The sequence below is a fragment of the Felis catus genome, chromosome A3, assembly GCF_018350175.1.
Source record: "Felis catus isolate Fca126 chromosome A3, F.catus_Fca126_mat1.0, whole genome shotgun sequence".
Taxonomy (NCBI): Eukaryota; Metazoa; Chordata; class Mammalia; order Carnivora; family Felidae; genus Felis; species Felis catus.
In genome coordinates this window covers 54,385,760-54,404,604 of record NC_058370.1, presented here as the reverse complement: position 1 = coordinate 54,404,604, position 18,845 = coordinate 54,385,760, and the positions used below count along the sequence as shown (strand labels likewise).

At 49.4% G+C, this 18,845-nt stretch overlaps 1 protein-coding gene across 3 annotated transcripts in view; it reads right to left on the bottom strand.

Moving 5' to 3' along the window:
- Positions 1 to 814: 814 nt before the first annotated feature.
- Positions 815 to 18,845, bottom strand: part of UXS1 (UDP-glucuronate decarboxylase 1) — a 96,851-nt gene continuing 78,820 nt past the window's right edge. For all 3 annotated transcript variants that reach the window (XM_023251540.2, XM_023251541.2, XM_045053982.1), the window contains 6 exons: positions 18,140 to 18,259; positions 10,552 to 10,595; positions 6,938 to 6,998; positions 3,755 to 3,812; positions 1,742 to 1,845; positions 815 to 1,384 (listed from right to left, as the gene is read on the bottom strand). In XM_023251540.2, coding sequence (XP_023107308.1) covers positions 1,253 to 1,384; positions 1,742 to 1,845; positions 3,755 to 3,812; positions 6,938 to 6,998; positions 10,552 to 10,595; positions 18,140 to 18,259 — 519 coding nt within the window. In that variant the 3' untranslated portion in view covers positions 815 to 1,252. The remainder of the gene's footprint in view (positions 1,385 to 1,741; positions 1,846 to 3,754; positions 3,813 to 6,937; positions 6,999 to 10,551; positions 10,596 to 18,139; positions 18,260 to 18,845) is intronic.

Genomic DNA, 18,845 nt, shown 5'->3' with positions numbered 1-18,845 from the left:
TAACAAAGAGCACTGCTTTTTCTCCATCTGGTCTGTGCTGCCCAGAGAGGGACATGCACAGACTCAGACCCTGAGTGAACGCTGAGAGATCTCTCCACGCTGCAGTTAGCATGCTACGCACATTCAGCCCTGCTAGCTTAGCAGTTCTTAATATCCACTCATCAAATTACATGTACCAACCTGGTTGTTTTCAGATTTTTCCTCTGAATTCTGCAGTATTTTTCTTCTTCTTTTACTTTGAGAGAGAGAGACAGACAGACAGACAGAGAGAGGAAGGCTGAGTCGGGGAGGGGCATAGAGGGAGAGAGAGAATCCTGAGCAGACTCCTTGCTGTCCGCACCAATCCCAACTTGGGGTTTGAACCCATGAACTGTGAGATCATGACCTGAGCTGAAATCGAGAGTCAGATGCTTAACCGACTGAGCCACCCTGGTGCCCCCCTACAGTATTTTTCTTAGCAATTCAATAATACACATGCAAAGCAGAAAGCCAATCTTTAGAACTACAAGTGGGTTTCAATATTTTATTAAAATAGCATATATTTAACCACTGTTAACCAAGAATACGTTAACTTTGTCCCCCCACCCCCACCCCAAATACGCAGCACAACACAGTAGTGATTTCGAATATCCTTGATCGTGATAACCAACAGAAGTATTTCAAAGTCCAGTTTGCAACTAAAAACGAGACCTTGGAAAAATTCTGAATTAAAAGAAACATAAAGCCCTCAAACAGAATTCTTTTATCCGCCTGAGGAATAAATGCCGGTGTGCCACCCAACTGACAACACTGCTTAAGTTTGCTTTTTTTTTTCTTTATGCATAGTACAACGTCTCATTTATAAGTACCCACTTTTATAAATAAAATTGGCATTTTCACCCCATTTAATGTTCCTTTTCAGCTTCACAAAGAAACCAGTAAATAAAACTGTCAACGACAGTCACAACATATGCTCTCGTAGCAAGATAAAAAACGTGAAAATACGCAAAGATGCATCTACGCTATTTTACATAAAAAGACAGATTTTAAAAAGTGCAAGGCAAAATTTGCAGTTTTTGGAGGGGAGTTTTTAGGCACATCCATTTCTTTAAAGCAAGCTTCAGAATGAAATTCCAGTTTGTTCTTCATGACACCTGTTTTAAGTCTTTCCTTTAAAAAAAAAAAAAGAAGAAGAAGAAGAAGAAGAAAAGAAAAAAAAATACATCCCATCAAGTGTGAAACAGGGAGTCTCCCGTCCCGAGAAGTGAGGTTTTCAGTTATGGCGTGTCCGTCCTTTTTTTATTCTTGCGGGCTTTGGTTTGGGGATGTATTGATTATTTGCCTGGTACTCAAGTTCTTTGCGGAAGTAGTGGATAGCTTTGTTTAAACCTTCCTCCAGCGGGACCTGTTTAAAGAGAAAGAGAACAGGAGACAAGGTCACTGTCAAGAAACAGCCTACCTTCCTGGGGAAGCAGGAAGGAAGTGCTGACATGGGGTCTGCCCTCTGGAGGCACACTCACAGCACCGTGCCACCACCCTGGATGCTGCTTTCACGGATTCAGCCACGTGCGTGTGCAAGTTTATAAGAGCAGGCTGCATCGTGGGCTCCCATTTCCCCCCGTGACAGAAGACAACGTATGAAAGGAGAAGCCATGTAATAGCCTGGAGAAAACCCTACATCTTGTCTGCCCAACCACGCCAGCGCCCAAGAAAACCACCACGGGCCTTTGTCAACAGGGCAGCGTCGGGCCCGTGCACTCACCACGGGCTCCCATGCCAGCATCATCTTCGCTTTTCTGATGTCAGGTTTTCTTTTCTGTGGGTCATCCTGGGCTTCGGAGAGAAACTGAATCTCACTTCCACTTCCTGAATTGTTGCAGAAAAAAGAAAGGTAAGAGAATCACAAACCACTCTGGGTGTGACTTCTGCTACACGCCTCAAAGCAAAATCCCATCTGTGCAGTGAATAAGGGAGCACATCGCAGAATACATTTCTCACGGAGTCACTGAGCCACGTGAGGAACTGTACCTCTGGTCCTACGAGAGCTGGGTGAGAGGTGGTTACTCTGCCTCCACAGGCCTGAGAGGAAGGACAGGGCCTGTTCTAGCTGCCAGCTCCAGGGCAGACCAGCCACCATCAGCGAACATAGCAGGCATGCCCACAGGGTCCGACTCCGAAGTAAGTAAAAATGGTGAATGGGGAGTGTGGTCATCTGTGATGCCGATGGCGCCAGTGAGCCACATCTGAGGCATTCATGTGCCGCAAGGAGTGCCTCGCTGGAATTGGGCCGGCTGTCAACTCGTTTAACCAAGTAGAGTGCAGGAGGAATGACTGTGGGCCAGTCCCGGGCTGATGCCTTATGGAAGACCTGACCATTTATTCACCTGCAGGTGTGAGCTCTGAGCCAACACATAAGCTGTCCAGCTGCCCTGCTGGGGAGATCACATGCAGAAGGACAGAGAACCTGGCTTGTCCCACATCCTAGCAGGGCCCCTTCCCTGCTGGCCAGCAGAATGAAGCCACACCTGGGGCCATCGGCAAGACCTGCAGAAGAAACCCCCAGCGGAGGCCAGCCCCGATCACAGATTCGTGAACAAATAGGATGGTTGTTGTTTTAAGCCTCTGCAGTTTGGGCTGGTGTACTTACTACTCAGCCTTTCACAGAACCACAGAGGATCTTGTCAAAATGCAGATTCTTATCCAGAAGACATGGGTGGTGTGTGTGATTCTCCACTTCTAACAAGTATCCCATGGGCCCCACTTGGGGTAGAGGTTCTGAATGGTCTAGATCCCAGACAAGCTGTTATCTGAGTACATCCCTTCCCTACTTGGGTAGAGATGGGCAGACCCAGAGTGGGAAGGCAGGGGGAATAGAGCTAGGGGAGGCAACTGGGGCTGTGAGATCCTGCAATTTACGTCTGAGGAAGGTCAGCTCCCACCCTGTACAACTGTCTGGAGCTGATTAGAACATGCTGGTAGGTGACAGCCCCATGCCAGGAAGGACAGCCCTGAAGAATCAGCACACCTAAGTGTGGGGTCTGAACAGGCAAGGCACTTCAGAACATCCTATGTTAGGCTTACCCCAGGTCTAACCACTCCAATCTAGTTGTGTCTTGACTCAAATTTCTCGATCAACTATGGAAAACAGACACCCCCTACGAGCCAGACTTCCCAGAGCTCCAGTAAGCGTGCCGAAGTGAGGACAGGCTTGCCCAGTGCACACTTGCAGCCCGAGGGCTGGCTGAAGAAACACGAGCTTCTTACAGCTTTTAGAGTACGCCCTTGACTGGGGCTACTCCCAGTGTCTACGCTGCCTCCAGTGGGTGATGGCCAGGTTGGCCAGAGCTGTAAAGAGCTTGAAATCGCCAACAGGTTCTGTCAGAAACATGCAAGCTGGTGTCGCTCCCTCTTGGACCTCCAAAATCCCCTTCTCGTCACTGTCAGTGATGACTGTTTGGACACCAAACAATCGTCACCTGTGCAGCGCTCCACCAGAACCGTGTCTTGAGTCCTGGGAACAAGCGCTTCCTCCTGCTCCACCCCGACCTGCTGACGCAGCTGTGACCACAACCCATCTCCTTTCCCACGCCCCTTCGTCTTTATCTTCCCATTACTTAATTAAAGAATCAGAAAACAATTAAGTGTTCCTGATAAAGTTCTGCTTTTTATCCAATTCAATTAGCTTGTATTAATTACACATTTTTTAGTCAAGGTGTTATTAACTGATAGCGTGAATGCTGCCAATTTCACTCAGCATGGTGTTTGTCCTACTTACCAACAAGGTTTTTAATTAACTGAGCAAATTCTAGGATTGTGTGTTCTTCTGGGTTCCCCTAAGGAAGAAACGGTTGCTGATTAGAAGTGTAATCCCAACAGCAGAGATCTCTACCGCTCAAACTGCATGTAGATCTTCAAAGCATCCACAGGCTAACTCTGGCATCTTAGAAAGTCACCAGGCTCCTGCCTCTTCCTGTTTCATCAGGTGCTTAACTGATCGGGATGCTGACTAATCCCTCCAGCAAAGTACGAAATTGTACCGAGTACTGCTTTTGTCCTTCAGACTTTCTGTTAACAAGAACACCCCTCAGCTAGGTCAAGAGCATCTAATAAGGACATACACGTTACCTGGCCTAGAAGACCAGGACAATTTACGTATCTAGCGTTACTATAACTGCGTTGTCACTTTGCATAAAAGTTTGGTGCTGCAAATTAGCTCTCCTAAGACAATATATTTCCCTCTGGATGCACTGTGTTAACAACTTCAGTAATAATGAATTTGCAAACTTGCACAAGGAAGCTGTAACAGAAATGAAATGCACTCACGGATGAGGGCTCTGGGCAAGCCAGAGGGAAAGACTCGATGTGGTTTATAAAGTGAGCTTGCTTTTGGGGGCTTTAAGGAAAATCATTTTCTCCTTTTTCTTCCCTCACACATGACAGCAGCCACTGTCCTTCTTCCTTTCCTATTCCTGCTACTATCTATCTATCTATCTATCATCTATCTACCTATCATCTATCTATCACCTATCTATCTATCTATCTATCTATCTATCTATCTATCTATCTATCTATCTAGAGTGCACATGCACAAGCAGGGATGGGGGGTGGAGAGAGAGAGAGGGAGAGAGGGAGAGAGAGAATTCTAAGCAGGCTCTGTGCTGTCAGCGCAGAGTCTGACCCAGGGCTCGAACCCACAAACCATGAAATCATGACCTGAGCTGAAAGAGTTGGACGCTTAACCAACTGAGCCACCCAGGTGCCCCCCAATTCTGCTACTTTTATTTGCCACCTCCTCTCCATCATAAGAGACCACCATCAAATTTGGCAATTTCATATCCTAAATACGCTGAACTCCCAACTTCCTGGTCTGGTCGAAGCTAGAAGCAAAGAGAGGCAGGAAGGGACCCTGGTCTTATATATGAGCACAAAGGAAGGACTAATTAGCAGAGTAAAGTGATAGGAACTTGGGAGGGAGGGGCCCTGTCTATGTCAGGACTACTGGCAGACATTTTTCAGACTTCAGGGAAGACAGGTTTCTATAAGAGATGGGAGTTCCCAAATGGCCCTGTGCAAAGCCACATAACCCCCAGGAAAAAAGAAGGAAGGAGCCGGGTATCTAAGACAAGATTGGTTACTTTAGGAGGGCGATAACTGACAACATGCACATTTTAAAGGGTCTGGAGCAAAAACCCAGGATGAGGGTGGCATGGCCTTTAAAGTATCAGGTAAGCAAATGCTCAAAAGACACTGAGGCTCACAAGACGTGTCTCATTCTATTTTTAACTTCACGTTTCTTCAAAAGTGCATGAAGGTAGCCCTACGTAGGCCCTTGCAGCAACTGGCCCCCATGATCGGTCAACAGCCAGACAAGGGAGTGACGACTCCATGTCTCCTATTTGGTCAGAATTCCCTCCAAACTCAGGGAGACAGGAACTCTACAGCTTGACTGCTGGTTACAAAGAAAAGTACAAGGAAAGGTTTTTGAGGGAAGTGGTTTCAAGAAATAAGCAGGCATGACCACTCCTGTGCAGGAAGCAGGAAGAGGTGGTTTGGGAGAAGCACCTGAAACAGACTCCAAGTCTTGTCAAGGTGAGGCCATGGCTCCAAAGAAGCTACTGTCAGGGGCCATAGGCAGAACATCTTGAATGATGGACAGTATACACTGGACAAGATGGAATGAGGGTGCCTGGGGGTGGTCAGTTGGTTAAAGTGTCCAACTTCGGCTCAGGTCATGATTTGACGGTTTATGGGTTCGAGCCCCATGTTGGGCTCTGTGCTGACAGCTCAGAGCCTGGAGCCTGCTTCAGATTTTGTATCTCCCTCTCTGCCCCTCCCCTGTGTGCGCGCGCTCTCTCAAAAATAAACATTGAAAAAAAATTAAACAAGATGGAATGAAGCCATTCAGAAGACAGTAAGCAAGAGGGTAGGGGGACTCCAGACATGAATATGAACTCTGGCTGAGAGCTGGGGAGGAGACTCAGAGGGTCTGACCTTGCCCTCCAAATCCTTGGAAAGCTACCACACTGTAGAGCCATTAGACTAGCTGTGAATGGCCCCCATGCTGGGAAGTAAGGCCAGTGGGTAGCTCACAGATACCAAGATTATAGTTCCAAATATAAGGAAACTCTTCCTGCCAATGAGAACTGGCCAGAGACAGAATGAAGTGCTCTGAAGGGAAGCACGTTCACCAAGCAGGAAACCGTGGGGCAAAACCACCTTCTGATCCCTCCAACAGAGAGACTCTGGGACCATGGGAAGCAATGAAGGAAGAAGCAACAAAGGTGCTCGGGGCAGTCAGTTGAACTACAGATGTGATCAGAAACTGGGAAACTTTAACAACTTCTGTGATCTCTCACTTAAAAATGTCTTACAGACAGTAGATTTATTATGTCAAACAACGGAGAAAGGAATGCACACAAAAAAATGTCCATCTACAGCCACAAAGGCTGTCACACATTTTTAGACCCAGGCCATTCAGGATGACAGAGGTGGGTGAGTGTTGTTGTTGTTGTTTTATTAAAAAAATTTTTTTTAACATTTATTTTTGAGAAATAGAGTGTGAGCAGGGGAGGAGCAGACAGAGAGGGAGACACAGAATCTGAAGCAGGCTCTAGGCTCTGAGCTGTCATGACAGCACACAGCACACCTCTGGGCTCGAACCCATAAACTGTCAGATCGTGACCTGAGCCGAAGGCAGACGCTTAACTGACTGAGCCACCCAGGCGCCCCACAAAGGTGGGTGAGCGTTTATCATGCCATTCATCCATGCCTTGCAGACTTTACTCCTTTGCAAACTCTTACTTTGTTTTATTTTTTCCTCTGTTATTCAGCAGGCAATACACACGTATGGCCTACGTGTGCTGCTGGGAAATAGCACAGCCTGCTGCCCTGCATGGTTTTATAAAAGCACGGAACTCTAATATGACCTGGGGGGCATGGAAGGGGCGGACGTACTCACCAGGTTGACGGGGCTGCTGACGTTGCTGTTCATGAGAGCCACGAGGCCATTCACCAGATCGCTGGAAAAGACGGGAAGGCAGGGTCAGGCGTCACTTGCTATCGTGCCCAAGTGCCCTGCAGACCCACCCCATCTCCCGGAAGAAAACCAAAACCCAAATGGAAAACCAACAGTCAAAAGCAAAATCCTGCAAATCAGCAGCGTTGAGAATGCTGTACTCATGGATGATGACATGATGTCTGGGATTCGCTGTCAGTGTGTGGGGGACAGACGGCTAAACAGGATGGAAGCTGACCGATGGGCCTACGTGCTCTACTTCTGTATATTTCTGGAACACTTCAACGATTAAGCGATAAAAATAAAATAGGCGTACACCCCAAAAGATGGTGTTTCTACAATTCTGATGAAAAGTCCATGTTTAATGTGAACCATGTAGCTGGTCCATGTGAAAAAGCAATGATTCAAAAAGAAAAAATAAAAGGCCCACTGAAATGAGAGCACTCCAGTATGTAATTCTCATACTGGCAAATCACAGATAAAGCCGAACAATGCAGGTTGAAATAAACCGGACCACTGCTGCCGCCCCTCAAACTTCACTTTGCCACCTCCCCCCGCCCCACCCGCCCAGACTCCTCGCATGGAACGGTCAGGGGATCTGGATGTTTCAGATGGATCGTGACCGACTGGGCCATGAAGGTGAAGAGAAGTAAGCAAACTTTCGCTTACCAAGGTTTGGTTCTTATTTTCAGAGGCTTTAAAGTGTGGCTCTGTTAAAAAAAAGTTACTTCGTAAAAATGACACCTCACTGTGGCACACAAGCACTTGTTCTACGTCTGTTTTCATCGGCTGTGCTGCTCAGGAGATGTTTAAAGGTCTGCTCTGGTGATCCAAAGGCAGTCTATGTTGAAACCTTCCCCTCCTCCTCTGTCATTACCAGCAAGGAGCAGGCTGCCAGGGTCAATTTCCAAAAGAAAACCTGTTTTTGCTTTCCTTTTCATTGGGGGAAAAAAAAAAATCTGGGGGGTGGGATATTTAGCAAACTATTTTCTGAATTTTTGTCTCTGACGATTGAGTATTTTATGTGAACACGCCTCAAGTCCGTTCCACTCTCATAGGTCAAGCACAAATACAAGTAACTGCTGACTTTGGATGACTTTTCTAGAAACTGACAAAAAGTCACTTCATCACGATGGCAGTAATTATTATATTACATCACAACACGTCTCTCATGGCATCGGCCACTACATAACTCGTAAGAAGACGTTAAAAGCTGCCATTCCGTAGCATCCACAATCATTTTTTGAACTGAAGTGGGGTGGGGGAGGGAGGGCCCGCATTAAACTGGAAGGCAACGGACTCGTGCGGTCATCCTCGTGGCAGGGACACGCGTCTTCTATGTAATAAGCTGGCAACTTTTAAGGTCAAAATCGCATAGATCACACTTTTAACCTGAAGCTCTTTGAAAGTGTCATTTTGACAAAGTGACTTTAAAAAAAAAACAAAAAACAAAAAAAAGCATGACTTTCTTGTGTGAATGAGGCTGTAACCTGACCGTGAAAACATCAGACCCAGTCATGCCAAGATGTGAATGTGTATGGTATGATCACCTGGACCTCAGAAACCATGAAATGTCGCTTCAGGGCAACTGTGGATTTTGGAAAGTTAACTTAGTACAGTAAGCACAGACTCAGACGTTGCACATTTTTAACTGCAAAGTACACAAATTCTCAGTTTCTAAAAAACAGCTTGGTAAAAATAGCAAAACTGTAAGTTATCTGCCTCAGCGGGGTCTTGAATAACAAAAATTGGAAGTCAGGAGAGCGGTCTGCCCGAGCTTGCTACAGCCATCGGAGCACACACCGTGGGCACGTTTGGTCCTGAGCTGGCATGGTGTCGGTATGTGCACCAATGAATTCTTAAAATATTTTAATCACTGGCAGAAGAAGTATGAGGCTATTTTAAATGAATTTTGTATCTGCTGCCTTTGAAATAATGAGCACGGCGAAAAAGATCCAGTTCTAACTGCTCTGTTACTGCACAGTCTCAATGACAGTTCACGAGCTGTCACAGCTGGAGACGTTTGGGGGCCACCGGTGAGGTGGCTCCAGGAAATGCCAGGAACTGCAGGACTCCCTCACGATGTGCACAGACTGGGGGTGGGCGAAGGCAGGTGGGATGAAAGTGTGTTATTAGGAAAGATGGTGCTCGATACCCAGAGGTCCAATTAAGATGGTCCGGATACAGAAATGTAGCATGATGAATTTTCTCTGAGCGCATGGTTCCTGGGGTAAGTGCTTTGAAATGAAAACAATCCTGAAGGAGTGGCTGCTGCAAATTTCCTGGTTAAATCCCTTCTTAAGAGTATCTGGGCAACAAAATGTACCAGTTATATTTTACTCCCAGGCTTTGTGTCCTGCTCGGCAAGACACTCAAGGCCAGGGAGCTTAAAAAAAAAAAAACAAAAAAAAAACAACCACTGACCATGATGTATGTTTACTCATAGCTTTCTTTTAGACTAAATGTGAAAATTAACAAATACTTTCGGGGGAAAAAAAAATCTATGGTAGTTGTTTTTATTTTTGTTTAAAAGACTTTTTTTTTTTTTCCTAGAAGTTCTATTTTTCAAAGAGACTTCCACCCAGGACTCTCACATAATCAGACAAAAGTCTATGTGGTTGCTCTGGCCAAGATGGCCCAGACCTGTGCCCACCCCCCACCACCCCATCACCGCTGTAGCACCCCTGGGATGGCCTCAGGACACACCAGGAATAGCATTTTCCGAATGACAGGTATCCCAGGGTATTTGCATTGAAAAGTGAAAAATACAGGGTACCCAGATGCAGAGCTGGATTTTACGAGGATTTAGGATATCAGAAACTAATAAAGAACTCATAGTAACCATGTCATGTGGGAAAATATTTTGGTATATCCAACTGTTTGTAAAGTACTCTCTTCCCAGAACCCAAGCTGCATTTTAAAATGTCACCAACTGAACTGACTGACAAGAAAACTAGACATATGAGGATTAACAAGAAAACGATAAAAATTACCACATGAGACTATTCAACAAAGTTCTCAAATGTGTTTTTTTTCCGTTCCAGCATAAAATCTGACATGAGGACAGTCTACCTTATCTTTCCCTTAATGAGGACAGTCTCACCCGCCCCAGAAAGCCACATTTCAAATGGGTCTGATTTCAGCACCTGTAGGTTTGCTGGATGATTAAGGCCATCTCTCCAATTGGTGTGAACCGGAAATCAAGTCGCCCTCAGAACTGGGCAAGTTTCCCTATGAAACACTAGGTGGCAGTAAAAGATTAGCACATGAGTCATAAAAGTCTGGGACTTACTTGCAAAAAAAAAAATTAAAGATTTTAAACGTGGGGCTTGAACTCGCAACGCCGAGGTCAAGAGTCACATGCTCCACCAACAGAGCCAGGCAGGTGCCCCTAGAATTTTAGCTTTTAAACAGAGAACCCCAAGGGCTTTCCATCTGAAAATTAAAACGGACTTTTAACCGAGCCATGACAGAGATGTGAAAATAATTAACGTATAAAACAGACACAGGCTGTTTGGGCCGCACCACCTCTGCCGGAAGCGGCCCAGCTGCCTTACCTGACGTACTGGAACGCTCTCGTCTGCGACCCAGATCCGTACACCTAGGAGGAAAGCAACAGTCAGGCTGCCCAAGAAAACCACACTGCAATGGGAAAACGGGGTTCCTGAGAACTCCAGGGGCACAGACTGACCTCAGAACTGACAGCGGAGGGGCAGTGATGCGACAACTCACTCTGTACTTCAAAATAATGCCCCAACACGAGAACGTGTACATACACACGTGTCAAGTCTGTCCTCCAGAGTCGGCAGCGGAAGGAGTTGCTTCTACTGCGGTCTTGTGATGGGTCATGGATTACGTTGGGTTCTGGGGCCTCTGCGTCCAGCAGGGTGACGGACACGCATAAGCAGTGAGCAGTACATTTAACAGTCCACCCCGACTGCCCATCAGAACAGCCGGTGCTCAGTCAGACCAGTCACAGAATCTCTGGGGAGGAGGCGGCAGGCACCTCGGTATGTTTGCCACCAGTTCCCCAGGCGATCTTAATGTGCAGCCAAGTTTGAGAACCACCCAGGAAACTCTGGATAGGAGACAGAGGTGGCGGGAGAGAGGAAGGGGAGGGCTTCAACGCTCCATTTGTGTCCCCTGCATATCGTCATGTCTCCGGGCCTTCACTCGGCTCCTTTCCTCCACTGCTACAGACCCCCTTGTCTAAACGTCCCCTCCTTGTGACACTTCTCTGGCTCGTTCTCCAGGCCAGAATGAACGACTCTGCCCTTGATGCTCAGCCATTCACACCGTTCCTCTAGACTCTCTCCGCCACTCACACCAGCTTCCTAGGCTGTGGGCTCCTGGGCACAGGTGCCGTGTCTGACTCACCCGTTCCCTGCTGTAGCACACACCACCCGTGCTCCACGAACATGTGCTGAACAGTAACCTTGTAATAAGCTCTGAAGTTTGTAACCGCTTAGAATGAAGAGATGGACACAGAAGGCTCTTTGAAGCACCCCCTACAGTCACAGAGAAGGAAGGAGCCACAGGGCTTTTGTTTGCCTGCTTGCGGTGGGAAGGTGGCAGCGGGGAGGACGAACCGCCTTCTGGGACAGCCTGATTTCCAAGCCGGAACAGAACAACACCGGCGCCTCCTGCCACAGGCCGCCTGATGCCAAAGAGGAGCCGGAGGCCAAGAGCCCCACAGTCCACACCAGCCTCCTGGCCTTGCTTCCCAAGAGGGCTATGCAGGGCTCGGGCCGCCGGACTGGAGAAGCAAGTGGGAAGGGACAGGTAAAGGGAGAAAAGCATGCCTCACAGGCACCTGCCTTTTTCTTTCTTTAAAAGGTTTATAGAAGGCTGCTTGTCTTAACCTGAATAAACATTTGCATATACCAACGTCAAAGGGGCATCAGATTGACCTACTGGGGTGAAGGCCCTCCCAGTGAGAAAAGCCCAGGGAACTGATTTAGGGAGCCTTCTGCCTACAAGACACAAAACATCGCAGAAAGAGGAGTGCACCTCTCAGAAGCAGACCCACCCTTTCCGGGCAGTTCTGCCTGAACCCAAAGCCTTGGTCTTGCTGGCCCTTCCGCTACATTTGGGCAAGTCAGAAAGGAAGCCTCGGGCCCAGTAAGTAGGAAGTAGAATTGGGAGTGGGGGAGGGCCATCCACTATTGCAATGCTGGCTCGTCCCCCTTGGAAATCCACCTCCATCCGAGGGGTCCTGCAGGTGTGACGTCCGTAGTATTTTTTGTACAACCTCATTACAGATGGGGTCATGGAAGCTCAGAGCGCTGCAGTGACCGGCATCCAGGAGAGCAAAGTCTACCCTGACTCCAAGTCCGGGGATCTTTTTCCTACCCCATCGCATCAGTAATTTCAGAACGGCCTGTAGCTTCAGCTGTCAGTGATGGCCTACCAGTTGGCACTGAGCCATTCTCCCATGTCATTATAATGTGATCTGATTTAGACGACCCCCCTCAACCCGAGTGACCGCATCCTCGATGCATAGGTTTGTGGATGTGAAAGCTGTACTGTTGGTTGTCAGCCATGTACCTGCCGCTCCCGGCTTGCGGAGTCAACACGAAGGGTGCAGACACTCCTCTCTGCCTGCACCTTCCTGCCGCCCCTGGTCAGGTCCCTGCGACAGCGGGTCAGGTGGTCTGCTGCCACGTGCCGGCAACACACACAGAAGCCCACTGCACATGCAGAGCGGCAACGGCCTTCAACATGCCTGGCTGCAGGCGTGGTCTCTACTCCCACGAGCCCTCCGTCCCCCTGACGGGACCCAGTGCCGCGGGCTGGCTGAGCCAGAGCCAGGGGCAGGTTAAGTGGGCTGCCAGCGTTAGGACTCTGAAGAATCACACCACACGCCTTCTCAACATGAGTTAAGAGAATTGTGATGGCGATGCTCACAAAACATCGTAAACCCAGAGGGAAAACTCAAGCAAGCTGCGTCTGTTGAGTGTTTCGCACAGTGGCCTTGTTCAGAGGGCCCTCCCAGACGGGGCAGGGACGACCAGAGGCCAGGATGTCCTCAGGCACACCTCCCCAGCTGTAGGCACCTGAGTCGGCAGAGGCGGGGCTCAGTCTGTCTCCTTGAGACCCAGAGACAAAAGCCCCTCAGCAGCACCCCCACCGCAGACACCTTCCACTGAGGTCCCACTTGATGTCCAAGTGGGGTAGCGACTGGCCCTCGGAAAAGTCCCTGTTACAGAAAGAGGCAATGGGAGGACCCCTATGCCCAGGCTGTGGCAGGAATGCAAGGATCCCGGGGACCCCCCACGCACAACTCTCCTGGATCCTGTCGATGATCGACTTTGAAGATGTGCTCCAGTGTGTGCACTTAATTCAAATGCACTGTGAGCGGTGCCCCCGGACCCTTCTTCCCTTGCATCCTTATAAAGTCCTACTGGATTTAAGTTTCTGTAGAGTATCGTATCCTTCATCTCTGCTTTGGTTTAAATCTGTCTCCCTATATACATCCCCAGTATTTATTAATACGATGACCTTGAATTCCTGTGTGTACAATTCACTGTGTGCAATGTGAAGAAATAAAGAAAGGGTGCACGTGTGAGAGAGAAGATGCTATGTGCCCCTCTCCCCAGCAAATACACCCACCCTGACCTCAGAGCACCCAGAGCCCTGCACAACCCCCGGCCCAACCATAAGGCACACCAGGGCAGGCACCGAATCTCACCCGCAGTCCTGACAACAAGCAGATAAGCAACAAATGCTACAACACGAACAACCCAGGGCCTGGTGAGTATGGCACAGCCCCACAGCTGCCTAGTTTTCCACTACGAGAAGACAGCAGGGCTTTTAGCAGCTCTGGCTTCGCCTCATGGAACGAGAGAAGAGCAAGGAGATTCAGGGTCCTGCTCAGTCTGGTAACGAGGGCTATGTGCAGGTCAAAGCAGAATGGAGATTCAGGAATTCCCGAAAGGGAGAGGTAAGCCAGTGGGCAGGGAGGCAGCCAAGAGCACAAGGAGCAGCACTACCAGGGAGCATCACAGGGGAGGGGGAGGAGCATACTGAACACTGCAGGGGAGCACCACAGGGGAGCACTTTGGGGGAACGCAGCAAACGTGGGGGGCATGAGGAGCACTGTGGGGCGATGGGGGTCATGGGGAGGACAGCCAGGGAGCATGGGGAGCACTATGTAGCGAGCAAAGAGAGTAGCACAGGAAGCACTGCAGGGGAGCACAGAGAGCATGGGGGTCATGAGGAACACGCAGGAGTATAGCGAGCTCTGCAGGGGAGCACTGGGGGGAGCACGAAGAGCACCACAAGGAGCTTGTCAGAGAGGATAAGGAACACGGGGGGTGGTGGGCGAGGTATGAGGAGCCCTGCGGGGCAGCATGGGGTGCATGCATCAGCCCAAACCCCACTGCTGTGCCTCGTGCCTCTGTCAACGAAGGCCCCAAATCAGAGAGCACTTCCGATACTACACTGTGGATACAAACAGTGTATAAATAAAATGCAGACTTTGGTCTCAGAAGTAGGGTTTCTCCAAAATTTCCCTTTAGAAAAACAGCAAGACTTTAAAAGATACAGACTGTGACTCAAACCCCAATTCTTACACATCCAGAAAAAATCAATGTCATCTGCAAGTTGGAATAAATCACAGGAAGGTGGCAAGACAGAATTAAACCCCACTGTGAACGTGTGTATAGGTCACATGTGAGCGAGCAAGTGCTTAAACTGAATGAACTCAAGTCTCTTCAAAATAAACTTAATAAGCTAGCCCTCCTCAAACCATACTCAACTATTTTCTAAACTTTCTGAACTGGATTGCAGGATTTTCTGAGCTTCTGTGTGCTCAAGCTAGACAGAACAGAGCTTCTGTGCGTGACTCACAGAACTCAGCAAAATATTCCGAGTTACCCTAACAGAGGTCTATGACTCAAGGCGGGGACAGGTCCAAAGAATGGTATTTGCCCAGAGATAAGATAACAAAAGACTTCAGGGAAAAAGCAGCTGGAAGGCGGGTGACCACAGTAACCCAGCTTGGAAAAGGGAAGGCAAGATACTAAAGCTGCTACAAATGAGATCTTTAGTCTTAGAAAGAACTTGCTGGCAATGAACAGGAAGGGAAAGGATGGATGTACCTCCTCGTTAAGCAAAGTGTTCCCCAAGATGGGCTGGACAGAGAGTCATGACATATGACCTCCTCCTCCAAGACTTCTCCACAGAGCCATCTGACGAAAGAAGAGAGGCTATCTCAATGGGGCAGCAAAGGACGAAAAGTTTAGCGACTCCATCAAATCACTAAAGGGAAACAGAATGCTGTGTGACAGGAGGGACCAGACACTTCTGAAAAGCCTCCCTGAGGACTCCTGCCACCAGAGGCGCCTAGAAAAGATGGAACGCGGCGTGTTTTGGACTCGTCGCAGTCCTGCTCGGCACCAGTCGTCCTGCTGCCGGGTCCCTGGCACAGAAGCTCTGGTGGCGAGGAGACAACACATGAGTTACCACCATCTGCCCACAATAGGTGCTTTCTTGGGCGGGCGAGGACTAGCTTCCCACCTGACACTTGGAGCACTGGCTGCAGCCCAGAAGGCAATCAGTCAAGAAGCTGTTTCTCAGAAAGCTTTTAACAGTTTGCTCTGCAAACAAAGCAGCTCTGATCTCGGGTGTGAAGATAGTCAGGGAGGGCAGTGGCTAAAAAAGCTCCGGGAGTGTCCCTGAGGGTGAGGAATTCTCAACCAAGCAGCTGGACTTGAGGGGTCCCTGTGCAGGAACCCGGGGGGGCCCAAACAGCAGGCAGAAGGGGAACACGGAGGAGAGGCAGCTTAGCTTTCAGTAACACTAAGACCACTACTTCCAGAACAAGCCCCAGAGCCCTTGTGCTCATCACAAAGGCAAGCAGCCACTATAAACCCAATCGTTAGCTTGACCAGCACTCATCACACGCCTCCTGGGCACCAGGCACTCTTCTGGCAGCTGGGGACTCAGCCATGAATGAAACTAGTTCCTGATTCCAGAGCTGACACTCGAGAGGGGATTGGTGGCTGGAAAAATAATACTTCAGTCAGTGATCAGTGCAAGGAAAACAATAGAAAGCATGGTTAGGAGGGAAGAATGGCAGGTGGGTGTCATTACATATAGAATGATCCAGATGAGAGGATGATTGAACAGGGAGATGCCTGGAAGGAACGTGCTCCCTGGAAAGGTAGAAGCAAAAAGCTGGGGTTGCAGAGCAGCGGGGCAAAAAGCTGGGGTATGCAGGGAGGCCCGTGAATCACGCTCTCAGCAGGTGAAAGCTCTCGAGCTTCTACTTATCTTTAAAGGCTCCCCTGGCTGCTGGGCAGAGAGCCCCCGACAGGGAGAATGAGCGGCTGGAAGGCCAGGGCAATAAACTGGGAGTGTGTGGCATGAGGGCCAGGGGCACTGACAGAAGAGGCAGACGGGGCCGGATTCTGGATCTCTCTAGGGAAAGACCACCAGGCTGTGCCAATGGAGTAAGAAGGAGAGGAGCCAGGGTGTCCGTGGCATGGCCATCTGCAGGCCCCGAGGCTTGGAGCCAGCAGCTGGTAAGTGGTAGGGGGGAGCAGGTGTGTGGCACCCTGAGAAAGGGTTTGGATTCACCTCTCTCCCGCATGTGTGCAGCAAAAGTCACCCACAACATGTGTCTTGCCCTGGATCAGGGGGCACATCATCTTGTAACAGGCTCAGCGTTTTGTTCTGAATAGGCAGTGGTGTAGCCAACCTAGCCAAGAAGAAATAGGAGCACCACAGGGAACAGCAATCGAGAGCAGAGGCTCCGGCTCAGACTGGCAGCCGCTGTCCAGCCACATAAGCATGGGCAATTCCTCTAACCTCCATGCTTCAGTCTCCTCATCTGGACAACAGGCTAATAGAATCTGCGTCCCCCACATCTGTCGTGAGCACTGAGTGACTTAATAGATGCAAACGTCACTGAATAGGAGACGGTAAATTTACTCTATTGAGAGACAGATGGATGGATACGTATGTACACAGAGCTGTAATGTTCCCCCCGGAATCCACTCAGCTGATAAGCAAACCATCCTGCAGTTTTCAGAGTAACCAGACCCTTATCTACCCTGGATGTCCACCAAACACTGAGCCTGAAAGGACACAGAGGCTACAGGGCTGGAAGATGTGAGGCAGACAGGAGGAGGAGGAGGAGGAGGAGGAGGAGGAGGAGGAGAAGGAGGAGGAGGAGGAGAAGGAGGAGGAGGAGGAGGAGGAGGAGGAGGAGAAGGAGAAGGAGGAGGAGGAGGAGGAGGAAAAGGAGGAGGAGGAGGAGGAAAAGGAGGAGGAGGAGGAGGAAAAGGAGGAGGAGGAGGAGGAGGAGGAGGAGGAGAAGGAGGAGGAGGAGGAGAAGGAGGAGGAGGAGGAGGAGGAGGAGGAGAAGGAGGAGGAGGAGGAGGAGGAGGAGGAGCAGGAGGAAGAGGAGGAGGAGGAGGGATAAAGGAGGCAGGAGGGCAGAGGAGCAGGAAGAGGAGAGGAAGAGAGAACTGAGGATTGAGCAAAACCAAAGAAAACCATCTGAACTGAATCAGCAAACCCCACATAGAGCAGGCGAGAGCCACTCCTCCCTGAGGTGGTGACAGGGGGTGGTGGAGATTAGCTACCCATCCTGATGCCACAGGGGTGTCTGAGGGCATCAGGCCGCTGGTGCTCACCTGTACTCTACCCTTGAACCACTGACCCCAAACCACCAGGGTCCTGAAGCCTCCCAGGTTGAGTGCAACCAGCAGAGGGAGTATGGGCGTCACCATGACAACTGCCAAGACTTGCCCCAGGCACCTCACTTAGCAACCTGAGGGTCACTGAGGACACACACAGCCCTGGCTACAGCCGGAGGGCCAGAACAATGTCCAGAAAGGTGGTTGCTGGCAGGCTGGTGCGGCCAGACATACCTCAGGGCCCTAGCAGCTTGGACCAGGCTGTAGCCTGCACACTAGACTATCTGTGCGCCTGGAGAACAAGCCCACCAGGTTCTGCTGCTCCTCTTCTGGGTTCTAGCCCCACGCCTTCCCCCCTCGTCACTAAGGGCAGCAGGATGTGCCCCGCGCAAAGGGACAACTGCGGGAAAGTTATTCCCTGAACCAAGAAGCACTGCTCCTTTGTCACTTGCTGGCAGACTGCCAACTTTTTCTGCCCCCACCCGAGGCCTGCACAAACCGTGAGCGGCTCGCCCTGTAGCGCCTGCAGGATGAAGTTGCTGACGACCCGGCCGTCGTTCATGTGCATGCGTGGCCCAAAGGTGTTGAAGATCCTGGCCACCCGCACTTCCACGCCTTCCTGGAACAGCAGAAGAGGACGTGAGATGCAGTTCACTTCGTGCTTCTGGAGCCCAGCCCGTAAAGGAAGTCTGAAAATGTCTGGCTTTTTGCTCCCAGATGAGAGTGGTTTTCTGGTTCGGTCTACATGATGCATTCGTTAACAAATATGAGGACTGCACACAGTTATACCAAACTCAAATGTGTCCCCGATCCCACTATCAGGCCACTGGCATCAACCCTCTGCCAGAAAACCTGCGAGGTAGCTAAACAGTACATGGGGAAAACATGTTTGGAGAAAAAATTTTTCCCAGCAAATAAATATCTATTTCCCAAATAGGACCATGCCATGCATAGTCCTTTATAATCTTTTTCACACAGTGTTTCCTGCAGGTCTACTAGTCAGCAGTGATTTAAATGTCAGTGAATGTTTAATAGCTGATTTGAAGAAAAACAAGCAAATACTTTATCCTGGAAAAGAAGGGACACACGGGTATTCTTTTGAAGAGCCACGCTGTCTTACACTCCCAATCTGGTCCACTGGAAAACTTGTTTTAGTGAAAACCTAAAGACAATCTGGTACCCCCCGTAGGTTGGTATCTAAAAGA